General features: G+C 51.8%; 5 protein-coding genes across 5 annotated transcripts; 3 read left to right on the forward strand and 2 right to left on the reverse strand.

The window, feature by feature from the left end:
• Window positions 1-799: 799 nt before the first annotated feature.
• On the forward strand, window positions 800-3619 carry TRIVIDRAFT_80473 (uncharacterized protein; the record flags this gene model as incomplete). The annotated part of the gene is made up of 2 exons (XM_014095747.1): window positions 800-2353; window positions 2411-3619. 2 exons carry the CDS (start codon window positions 800-802, stop codon window positions 2804-2806), a joined length of 1950 nt encoding a protein of 649 aa, XP_013951222.1.
• A 351-nt stretch (window positions 3620-3970) lies between these two features.
• Window positions 3971-4868, reverse strand: TRIVIDRAFT_65978 (uncharacterized protein; the record flags this gene model as incomplete). Its single annotated transcript, XM_014095748.1, has 3 exons — window positions 3971-4205; window positions 4309-4792; window positions 4859-4868. 3 exons carry the CDS (start codon window positions 4866-4868, stop codon window positions 3971-3973), a joined length of 729 nt encoding a protein of 242 aa, XP_013951223.1.
• A 1435-nt stretch (window positions 4869-6303) lies between these two features.
• Window positions 6304-7713, forward strand: TRIVIDRAFT_183357 (uncharacterized protein; the record flags this gene model as incomplete). Its single annotated transcript, XM_014095749.1, has 1 exon — window positions 6304-7713. One exon carries the CDS (start codon window positions 6304-6306, stop codon window positions 7240-7242), a length of 939 nt encoding a protein of 312 aa, XP_013951224.1.
• A 1150-nt stretch (window positions 7714-8863) lies between these two features.
• On the forward strand, window positions 8864-11022 carry TRIVIDRAFT_65980 (uncharacterized protein; the record flags this gene model as incomplete). Its single annotated transcript, XM_014095750.1, has 3 exons — window positions 8864-8950; window positions 9017-10677; window positions 10737-11022. The coding sequence occupies 3 exons, from the start codon at window positions 8864-8866 to the stop codon at window positions 11020-11022; spliced, it is 2034 nt and encodes a 677-aa protein (XP_013951225.1).
• Window positions 11023-11208: 186 nt separating this feature from the next.
• On the reverse strand, window positions 11209-12060 carry TRIVIDRAFT_42424 (uncharacterized protein; the record flags this gene model as incomplete). The annotated part of the gene is made up of 3 exons (XM_014095751.1): window positions 11209-11569; window positions 11666-11788; window positions 11927-12060. The coding sequence occupies 3 exons, from the start codon at window positions 12058-12060 to the stop codon at window positions 11209-11211; spliced, it is 618 nt and encodes a 205-aa protein (XP_013951226.1).
• Between the last annotated feature and the right edge of the window lie 80 nt (window positions 12061-12140).

Genomic DNA, 12140 nt, shown 5'->3' on the forward strand with positions numbered 1-12140 from the left:
AGCAAAGCCTCATTTCACTTGGCAGACTGGGGCTGATTGTCGATAGCTCCGGGCGCAGAAACAAGGCAAGCGCCGTTTCATCCACCGTCATCCAGAAGCTGAAATCCGCATTGCTGCCATCGCATCCTGACGAAAATCCAATTCCGCAGTAAGCAAACCGTCACCTGCAGCCTTCGCCTTCTTCTTTCCCCGGCTGCCTTTTCGGATTCTTTTCCCCCTCTCGCCATTCTCTCTTCTCTCGCTCTCTCTCTCTCTCTCCCCTCTCGTCGCATCGCCCCCACGAACAGAAAAAAAAAACTAATCCTGTCAGAAGGCACACGGCGGTATAAACCGAGCGACAGCCGAAGCCAGCGAGCATCTGGAAAAAGTATCGACCTTTTTCTCTCTAGCCCAGCCGCTGGGTTGCAAAAGTCTAGACTGGCCTAGCCTTCGACGAGCGTAGCCCACAGGACCAAACCATCCGCCGTCCGCCTCCCGCATATCGGCCGTTGAAGCGATTGTCAGCGACGAAGCATCGTTGTCGCCTCCGAAACCCCACCTTGGTCGAGCTTCAAAACCTCCACCTCGGGCCACCCGCTTCGCCAACGTCCACCGCAAAAACCTCGTCCTCGTCACTCTTGCTAGGGTCGCTGGCGGCCCTTGCCTTTGCGACGCCATCACCCTCGATCGAGCATAGAGACTTCGGTGTATGGTTACTACCTTTGAATACTGGGAGGTCCTTGGTCGCCCCCATCTCTCCATCTCCCATCACGCCCACTCTGAGCAATAGCCGCGCAACTACATCTCTTCAACCGTCACAATGAGCGGCTCCGGCTCGATCCCAGCCACGCCGGACAGCGTGTCCGATGGCACTCACGAGCTCTCGCTGCAAGCATCGCCATATTCGGAAGACTCGTCTGTGGCCGGAACACCCAACGGCGATGAGCTTGGCGACTCTCCTAAGCGATTACCATCATTGAACACTTTTGCCGACCCTCGGAATATGAATCCCAACTCGACTACGTTGGGAATCCTGGGCAAGGCGAGACATCCTCCGCAAGCAACTTCGTCTTTTGCGGGCGGCATTGGAGCCATGGACAACAGCGTCATGGCCAAGGCACGAGCCCTTCATCAGCAGCGAATGCAAAAGGGCATGGCAGCGGCGGGCAGCTCGCCTGTCTCACCGATGCCCTCGCCCGGAGGCCCTGGTGCGCCCGGTTTCCCCGGCCTCCGCATGCCCCCAACCATGCAGCGTCCTGGTGCCGTGCCGCACCCCAGATCGGCACCTATCCTGCCAAAACCATCTCTTAGTGAGAGGAGAGCCAACATGGGCATGGGAATGAAGCTCTCGGATATGGGTGGCAGCGGCAGCGCCAGCCCTGCAGGTGGACTGCGCCGAGCCGGTGCTCCTTCTTTCACAGCAGGAATGCCTGGAAATGGCCCAGCGAGCGTTCCCAATGGCAAGCCTTCACTGGGATCCAAACTAGACGACTTCAAGAAGTACATCGATACAGAGAAGGGCTGGATTACTTTTGACGGTGCCGCTACGATTACCCGGACGGGAGTCAACTTTTCGAACGGTCAGACCTTCAGCATATCGCTGGATGAGGTGGAAATAATAGACGAGCTCGGAAAGGGCAATTACGGAACCGTATACAAGGTCAAGCATGCGAAGCCGACTGTGCCGCGCTTTGGTCAAGGTTTATCTGGAGCCAAGCTGGCACCCCATCCACACCGTAGTCAATCGGACTCGGCGGTCCCAGATGCTGCAAGCGCGCTGGACGGACGGACCGGTAAAGTCATGGCGATGAAGGAAATTCGACTCGAGCTCGACGACGCCAAGTTCACCACTATTCTCAAGGAGCTAGTCATATTGCACGAGTGTGTGTCTCCATTCATCATCGATTTTTACGGAGCTTTCTTTCAGGAGGGCGCTGTTTACATGTGCATTGAATACATGGATGGTGGTTCCATTGATAAGATCTACGCCGGAGGCATTCCCGAAAACGTACTGCGCAAAATTACCTACTCAGCCATCATGGGCCTCAAGTCACTGAAAGACGAGCATAACATTATCCATCGCGACGTAAAGCCGACGAATATCCTGGCCAACACGCGAGGCCAGATCAAGATCTGCGATTTCGGCGTCAGTGGGAATCTTGTGGCTAGCATAGCCAAGACAAACATTGGATGCCAGAGTTACATGGCGCCCGAGCGGATATCCGGAGGTGCCATGGCACAACCAGGCAGCGCGGACGGCACCTACAGTGTCCAGAGCGATGTTTGGAGTTTAGGCCTGACAATCATAGAGTGCGCCATGGGCCGATACCCATACCCACCTGAAGCCTCGTCCACCATTTTCAGCCAGTTGAACGTAAGTTTGCTACCGACTAGCGTTATTGTAAGCCGTTTACTAACTAGATATTTACAGGCAATCGTCGAAGGCGAACCGCCAGCCATGCCTGATGAGGGTTACACGGATCTGGCAAAGGATTTTGTCAAGAGCTGTCTGCATAAGATCCCCAAGATGCGGCCGACGTACGCTATGCTGCTCAAGCATCCCTGGATTCAATCCTTATCCAAGCCGGAAACAATTACCGAAGAATCCGAAGACGGTGAGGCCGCAGAAAAGATAGCAGAGGCGGTGGGACATATAGATCTAAACTCGGGCACCGAAGATGCCGAGGTTGCTGAATGGGTCAAGTCGGTGCTGAAGAAGAATGCGGAAGGGCATAACGGTGACGGTCCTAGCAAGCCAGCACTTCATGCCGCGCCTCTCGACAGCATTAGCCCCTTGGGAAGCCCTGTTATCAACCAAAGTCTATGAAGTACTGACACACGAATTACTTGAAGTCCCAAAAGACAGAAACAAGGAGGGGAAAAACATACGAGGGATGGAGTAGAAACCTGTTTGCCCCAATCGCACCGTTAGGCCAAGTATTTAGCCTCGTTGGGCTGGCCTACCAAAAAGCAAGGAGTCGGCGCCATGACATATGCCAACAGGAGCTGGTATCTGAGTTGGTTGAATTTATCGACAAGAATCAGATCAAAGTATCAAAAAGCGAAGGGGGGGGAAGTGAAGGACGGAGGAGTCATTAACGATTGTGTTGATGACTCTTCCTCTGTACAATTTAAGCAAAAGGGGTCATGAAGAGTGAGAGAAAAAGAAGAGCTGTTCACGTTCTCCTCTCCAATCACTGCAAAATAGTCGCCTGCATGTACACACAGCAACAACTTACCTACCTACTTACCTATTGGCCCCAAATTTTCTTAGACGGGGGGATTTTTGTTTTTTTCATCAAAGGGAGCTATAAGCGGATGATACTCGAACTTTTTTTTCTTCTTCTTCTTCTTCTTCTTTGTTTCATTTGCTCCATCATGGCACAAATCTCTTCGTCTTCTTCTTCTTCTTTCGGCCTCCTTTTTTTTTATCATATCTTATATATATATACATGTTTTCTTTTTGTAGGCGAAGCGGGGATGGAATGGACTGGGATGGAAGGGGGGGGATGCTAGGCATGGTGTATACGGCGGGAAGGATTTTGGGAGTTTTGTACGTATATGAAGACAAACAAGGCCAAGAACACGAGGGCAAGCTTGCAAAGTAATTATTATATCATTCATGTATATGATTGATCAAATCAAAGACGTACGGCATTTGCTCTCTGGTGGTGATATTTGTAGAGACCAGTTAAACTGAACTAGCAATTGTTATTTTCAAAGCCTATGTAATGATATTTGCGTGCTACTAGCGAGTGTAGGTGTTTGTAAAGAGCCATCATGACAATGGTCTCTAGGATCTGTTTCCTCCCCTGCTCCGTCATTAACACTGGGAAATCCTTCTCCATCGTATTAGGGCCATCTTGGCATCATCGAACACCCGTAGGCTGGTATTAGTAGTATTGAGTTTTCTTCTTTCTTTCTTTTTTCCTCGTCCTCTCCTACGCTTCTGTTATAGTGACTGTAACAAAATGATCTGCCGCCGTCACATTTACGAATAGTCTTCCTTAACCCGATGACCGTCATAAGAGCGTCCGCGAGAGCCCTTCTCACTCTGCCCGCGTTTCAGCCCAAAACTGTTGCTTGAACGAATACCGAGGGCGAATAGAACAGTAGAGAGGATAAGGGCCGCGTATGAACCCCAGAGAAAACCAAAGGCATAAGCTCCGATCTGGGCCGACCGGCCAGCATCGTGAAAACGGTTGCGAGCTTCAACAAAAGTAGCACTGTGTAACGACCGTTAGCGAGTGACCGTGCAAGCGGTTACACGAGAAGAAACCCATTTCTAAATCCATTGGTCGGGGAAATGGGACTTGGGGCTCAACATACGTTATAATAGATACGGCGAGGGTGTAGAAGAAGAGAGCAATGGCACAGATAACAAAGGTAAGCGCAGCACCTAGACGGCCGAAGAAGGCCAAGACGGAGGCGAAGAAGGCCAAGACCTCGAAGAAGAGCGTCATAAGCAGGAAGACCCATCCAAAGCGCCACATGTAAAAATAATGGAACGACGTTGTGTCGCTGCCATGGCTTCCACCAAGTCCCGGTGGCACGTTCTGCGCATTGCTGTCCCAGGCAAACCCGAATGGGATGGCAGGATGAGAATCTCCGCAATCTTGGTTGTCGAGACCACAGATGAAGAAGTATGTCCACTGGGAGATGGGTCGGGCACCTGTGATGCCGCTGGTGTCGGCGCGAAGATAGTATGTCTTTCTGAAGGGGGTATCATTCGTGACGCCGGGGAGGATGATGAACCAGATGAACAGGATGGAGGTGGAGAGGAGGATGAGGCCGACGGTGCTTAGAATGACGTCTATGGACGGTTTCATGGTCAGCCTGGCTTGCCTTTCATTATATGTGGGATGGGGATCAGACGTACTCTTGGGCATTTTGGTAGTAGTGGGCAGTCCGAGACGCAGTAATAATAATACTAAGTGTTGTGTCAAGACGCAGGGAAGAGATATAGGGATGCGGGATGCTGCAAGAATGACGACGGCACAGATCCTGCAGGGGACCCTGCTTCAGCTGGACTTGATCAAATGCTCATGAACAGACTCTCGTCGAGAGTAGAGAGTATAAACCAGTAGAGTAGAAGCGATTGGGAGAAGATGTAAGTAAGTATGTTGGTGATGGGGATAAAGACTATAGCAGTGCTGGATAGTGGAAGACGGAGAGACAAGAGAAACAAGAGAAAAGAAGCTGAAGCTGAAGAGAGCAAAGCTGATACTCGGACAGAGAGGGAGGAATTGGGGCAGGAGCGGCGGGGCTTGATGATGCAGTTATTGAGCCACGCAGATCCAAGGTTACGTTGCTCAGCTCCCAAGTACAAGCTACATCTACGTCAAGTGGATTCAATGGCTGGGGCTGCGTACAATGTACGCGACGTGTGAGTGACGATGTCGCCGCGAGAAGTCATCCACAATCACATTCTGGCGATCGCGCTGCTGCAGCTCCCGATGCTAGTCGAAGCCATGAAGCTTTTGGCGGGCTGGCGCTTGTTGTGGTTGGCTGGCGGCATCGTGGAGCAGGGCGATGACGACACGGGCAGCCGAGAAAGGACGAAGCCGTTCAATTGCGCTGCCAATAGTTTGCAATTGGATGCTGTTTTGTGAGGGTAAGCTTCTTTTTGCCTTTCTACAGTTGCCCAGCGCAAATTGAATTTGGCCGATGCTGAGACTCGAAGAAGCTACAGCAATCCCGTCAGCATCTTAAGTGCCAAATACGAGACGTCACTGGCACAGCACGAAGAGCTGCCAAAGGTACGAAGCACCAGCACCGCAAGGCAACTCGCCATTCATTCCATCCTTGTACGTGTATCCTCTCAGACACACAGCTGGCCGTCTTTGGCGCAAACCTTGTTGGCCAGCTCCACAGCGGATTCTCGAGCCGTTTGATGTTGATGTCATGAGGCCGGTGATGCGGCCTTAGCCAGGCAAAACAGGCAATGGATGAGGCGTTAGCATGTGGTGTGCCGAATTGCTAGAACGCGGATTAGCATTTCACATGACCAGCCCGGGCGGACTTGAAAGGGGCATCGAAAGCTGAAGCCCTTGATTTGCTGCTTGGACTCGGACTCGTCGTCACCGTTGAAGTTCGCCGGCAGTGTCATGTCACGTCAGCAGCATCCACAACCTTGCTTTAGCGTCTCGCGGGGGCTACAGGTTTTGCCTTTTGGTGCTGCCGAATACCGACTAACGTTAGCATGTACATGCCTGCGACTAACAGGCAATGCTGCGTCAACACCTGGCCTGGTCAACCTTTTTTTTGTCTGGTCCCATTTACGGCTGCTTTAACTGCTAGGAGGCACTCAATCCAGGTCACAAGATGTGGCACGTGCCTCGCCTGCAATTGAGGGCGGCAGCATTGTCGAGACGGCATTTGGTGCAAAAGACCGCTCTGTCGACAGAGGGCCGACGATGGCAGACGACGCCTTCAAAAGCTTCTCTGCTGGACCACCAGCATCTCACAGAAGATGGCTCTACTGGCCTGACAAGCTATGAATCCGCCGAAGACGCCCAGGAGCGGCATCGGGGTGCGTTTCTGACCTGGAAGGGCCTCCCCGAGAAGTCGAGGACGGAACATGACTGTCCTCGGCCTCTTCTCATATCATTTGAATCTACACCCACCTTCACGCTGGGTCGTCGACAAGACGAGCTTACTCAAGACCAGAAGGCGCACCTGGAGCGGCCGTTGGACGTCCATCTCCTGCGGTATCCTCAGCCCATCAAGAAGCTCTTTCATCCTCAGGTGAAGAAGACCAATCGCGGAGGTCTCACCACCTACCACGGCCCGGGTCAGCTTGTCCTTTGGCCAGTGCTGGACATGCATTCCTCCCTCTATCCCAAGTATAGTGTGGCCACGTTTGCCAGTCATCTTGAGGCGACAACACAACAATTCCTCTTAGACATGTTTGACATCCAAACGTATACCAACCGTGATGAGCCTGGGGTCTGGGTTCGGGCATCCTCGGGCCAGCCGCGCAAGATTGCGGCTCTTGGGGTTCACCACCGGCGGTACGTCACGGCTCTGGGTACGGCTATCAACATCGATGTCTCCGTAAAGGGCGGCGAGGATGTCAATCCGTGGGCTCGGTTCGTACCCTGTGGCCTCGAAGGAAAGCTGGCGACATCGGTTGTGGCCGAGCTCGGTAGTGCTGCTCAAGGCGTTTCGTTTGACTTGTCAGACTTAGCACGGCGCTGGGCTAGTATATTTGAAGAAGGGTTGATGGATGCGTCAAGAAGAGGTGCCGACCTTGGACGGTGACATGTTTACGCGCTCTTGACAAGTAACAAGCGGAGAAGCGGAGAAGCGCAGAGCGAGCATCACCTCGACAGAGAGCTGCATATACCTTCCTATCGATCGATATCATCTCTCAAGAGGCTATTCCTACCATCTCCGAGATCGACAGACAACGAGATAGCGGATCACGCCGCAGTGGCCGCAGTGGCCGCAATGATCCCATGAATCTGTTATCGCCAATCAATCACACTCTCTGGGAAGCCTCTTGGATGAACAACACATGGACATGTGACTCCTTCAACTCTGCCTTGCTTCCCCCACGATCGCATCTCGCCTGGAGAAACAGAGGATCGATTTAGCCGTGGCAGATGATACCAACGTCGTTAACATCATGAAACACTATTACGTGTAATCGCAATCTGTCCGAGAAGATTCTTCCCAGGATAACATTGACATTAGCCTATGGAATTACTATGAATTTACGAGTTTCCCTTGACTAAACTCTTGTCTTGACCTCATCGGCCTTATCAGTGTCGCTATGTGTGATGCCGATAGCGAGCAAGAGCCGGCCGGTATTGCCCGAGGTGGTTTGTCGTGTGTATCACCAATTGATGTTTCTGTTAATAGCTGGTGTTATTACGAGTATACCGCATCTGCTTATCTCCCATATCCGGCTGAAGAGTAGAGTGGAGCCCTGTCTTATCCATCTCTCTTATTACAGCCTCGAGTACTCATTAATCACTGCATCGCCAAAGATAGGGAAAACGAAGCGATTAATAGCCCGATGACTGTTATCTCATCATGCGTTGACATTCTATCTTATCTCTGCCATTGCATCCATTGCCGGCGGCCATCAGGCCTTCTCCGCGGTTCGTGTCAATCCCTAGAGCATGGGGTAACTTTGCGGGGGGGGCGGCACCTATCCATAGCAGCATCTGCTATCTCGACCTTATCGGGACCACTAACCTGTCAGGATCCTTCCATTCTCGAGCCAACCAGATCTTCATTCTGCCAAGGGCGCAGCTGATAAGCAGTTCTCTTACAACCGCTTTCATCGTCTAGCTTGCATTTGCATTTGCATTTGCGTTTGCATTAGGCATGGCCTCGATCCCATATCAGCTCCCTTGCAACTATCAGCGCTACCCCAGAAGCTGCGTCTTTGATACGCTTCACTGCCGATCGGCAGCCCTACGATTGCTTTGTGACACAAGCTTCATGTAATATCAGATTGCCGCAATTGCAATTCACAGTTGCGAGATCGCTGCTTTCCGATGACTGGTGTAATAGATGCTTTCATCCTTATCGTATCTCTTTAGTGAGAAATATCGCAATCTACAAGATGGAAAATCACCAAGTGGGAGTTTGGGGGTTACTCATGTCCAAGGAAGAGATTGTTGGACCTGGCAAGGCCTTGCACCACCATCCATCCGGTACTGGCCGAATCTGCGAAAGTCGTGATCGAATGCAGAATATCTAGATAAACTGCTTGTGCAAGATGCTACATATCTATGTATACCCTCCCTTATTACCTTCCTTGTTCTCTCCCATGTCTCCGGATTTGGACAACTCGCCGGCATAAAAAAAGATCTTGAATGAAACATCCTGGACAGCCTCGCCGGTGAAGAATCAATTCCTGGGTGGAATCATGTCGGACTCACCTTCTACCCCACTGGGCCAAGGCTATGGCTATGGCATTGTTCTGGGTCTCGGTTTCGCATTCGCCATCTTCATGGTGAGTCTAAGACATGCCTCTCTTGATACCCACCGGAACAGTATATCCTAATATACCTTGCAATAGATTACCGTCACTCACATTCTCAAACGGTTCAACAATGAAGTTCAAACGTCTGAAATGTTCAACACTGCTGGCCGTACTGTCAAATCCGGTTTAGTGGCCTCAGCTGTCGTCTCTTCTTGGACCTGGGCAGCAACTCTATTGCAGAGCTCTGGTGTATGCTACCGATACGGCGTTTCTGGTCCCTTCTGGTATGCCTCTGGAGCTACTGTTCAGATCTTACTATTTGCCACAATAGCCATCACGCTCAAGAAGCGAGCACCAAATGCGCATACGTTCCTGGAGGTCATCAAGGCAAGATATGGCAAGCCAGCACACTTCACCTTTATCGTCTTCGGTCTCATGACCAACATGCTGGTTTCCCTCATGTTAATCACGGGAGGAGCAGCAACCGTAAATGCGTTGACGGGGATGCATGCTGTAGCAGCCATCTTCCTCATTCCCATCCCCGTGGTGGCATATACGGTTTCTGGTGGTCTCAAGGCCACTTTCATTACTGACTATATCCATACGTTTGCCGTACTCATTATTATCATGATCTTTGCACTCAAGACCTACGCCACTTCGGATATCCTTGGCAGCCCCGCAGCTGTATATGATCTCCTCGTCAAAGCTGCCCAGGCCCACCCCGTCTCTGGCAACCGCGACGGCAGCTACCTCACCATGAAGTCTCAGGGCGGCGCCATCTTCTTCGTTATTAACATCGTTGGAAACTTCGGTACCGTGTTCTTGGACAATGGGTATTATAACAAGAGTATTGCAGCAAGCCCTGTTCATGCTTTGCCGGGATACATCATGGGTGGTGCGGCATGGTTTGCTATTCCGTGGTTGACAGCCACCACACTCGGCCTCGCGGCGCTGGCCCTCGAATCTAGCCCTCGATTCCCGACCTACCCTAACCGCCTCACGGACTCGGAAGTCTCTGCAGGACTGGCTCTTCCTTACGCCGCCGTGGCTCTCATGGGCAAAGGCGGCGCCATCGCGACTCTTATTATGCTGTTTTTGGCCGTCACATCGGCTTTCAGTGCTGAGCTGGTAGCAACATCCACCATCTTCACCTACGATATTTACAGAACCTACATCCGCCCCAGTGCCAGCAGCAAGAGTCTCGTATGGATGTCTCACATCTCCATGGTCGCTTATATGATCGTTGTTTGCTGCATCTCCACAGGCTTATGGTATAACGGCATCTCCATGGGCTACCTCTATCTACTCATGGGCGTTCTAATCTCAGCCGCTGTGATCCCGGCTACGTTGACGTTGCTGTGGAACGGCCAAAATCGCTGGGCAGCAACGCTCTCCCCTATTCTGGGTACAATCTGCGCCATTGTAGCCTGGCTGGTGACTGCCAAGAAGAAGTGCGGTAAGCTGGATGTCAACTGCACGGGGTCAAACGATCCGATGCTGGCTGGTAATGTGGTTGCGCTGCTAGCACCTGTTGTTCTTGTGCCGCTGCTGTGTCTCATTTTCGGCCTGGACAAGTATGACTGGCAGTCCATGATGGAGATTCGAAAGGTGGATGATCATGACATGATCCAGGCGTCGGGGCTTGACAGCGAAGCGCAACGAGAGTTGGAGAGAAACCAGGAGCGGACGGAATCCGAGGAAGAGCGCCGAAAGCTCAACAAGGCATTCAAGATTGCCTGCTTTGTCACTGTCTTTATGTAAGTTTGACCCATCTGGACATTGTAACAATGATTTAGGTTACTAACCTGTGAAACAGGGCGCTTGCGTTCCTCGTTCTCTGGCCGATGCCCATGTACGGATCCGGGTACATCTTCTCCAAATCGTTCTTCACCGGCTGGGTGACTGTGGGCATCATCTGGATCTTTTGCTCATTTATCTGCGTTGGATTATACCCGATTTGGGAGAGCAGAGCAACGTTGACAAGAGTGCTCAAGGGAATTGTCACTGGCAAGGCGCCGCCAGTGGTCACGATGGCTTTGGAGGGCGAAACAAGCGGAACTATGACGCCTGAGAAAGAGGCTATGAGGGAGGGATCAATTTAATTTGAGAAGAATTTCAAGTCTTGTTACAGGTTACCTGACTTTTCTTTCTTTCTCAACGACCTTAGTAATAATTCGCTAATAAACAAAAACATTGTATATTGTATATTCTATCAAAGTGGCCCAGCGCAACTCTATACTCTATCTATAGCATAACCAACACCACACGCCACCCCTCCTATACATCCCTCAAGCACTTCCATTCTCCGTCTCCTCAATCGTCTTCCTCAGCACTCTCGCCGGATTCCCCGCCACAACCACGCCCTCGGGCACATCCTTGGTCACGACGCTGCCCGCGCCAACCACCACCCCCTTGCCAATCGTCACCCCCGGCAGGACCGTCACGCCGCCGCCGAACCAGCAGTCCTCGCCGACGCGGATGGGCTTGCCGGACTCGGGCCCGCGCGTGCCGTTGCGCACGCGGTGGTCCAGCGGGTGCGTGCCCGAGTAGAAGCTGCAGTTGGGGCCGATGAGCGTGCGGGCGCCGATGACGATGGGGCAGGTGTCGATCCAGGTGCTGTTTGAGTTGACAAAGACGTTTTTGCCGAGTCTTTGTTATGTGACGTGAGATGTTAGTTTTGGGGGGGGGTCGTGTATAGATGGATTTGGTTTGTGATGCAAAAGGGGGGAGTTGAGGGGGACGCACTCAACGTTGTATCCGTAGTCCATCTTCAACGGCCCTTCGACCCATGGATAATCCTCCAGTAAGGCCTCATCTTCATCCTCACTGGCAGCCTTTGGCGGCAACGCATTTTCATCCCTAGTCATCCTACAAAACAAATAAATAAATAAATAAACACATCAGTAAGAACAACATCATCCAAAGCACCCAAAAATAAAAAAGTTCACGAGTGAAAACCCGCATTCAGTTCAAAGGGAATGAGCAACAAAAAACAAGTATACATACTCTTTCCACATCTCAACGAGCTCTCGTCTAGTAGCATCCTCGGCCGTGTTCAGCCTTCTGCACGCCTTGGCGCACTTCTTTCGGTCCTGGATGAGATCCGGTGTGAATGCCCAGTAGAGCTCGCCGCGGGCCATTCGGCGTCTGTTCTCTGCAAGGTCGATGGGTGTGCCGTCCGGGGTTTGAGCTGCCATGGTTGGTGGTTGAATGTTCGTTA

Source organism: Trichoderma virens (genome assembly GCF_000170995.1).
Source record: "Trichoderma virens Gv29-8 chromosome Unknown TRIVIscaffold_89, whole genome shotgun sequence".
Lineage (NCBI taxonomy): Eukaryota > Fungi > Ascomycota > Sordariomycetes > Hypocreales > Hypocreaceae > Trichoderma > Trichoderma virens.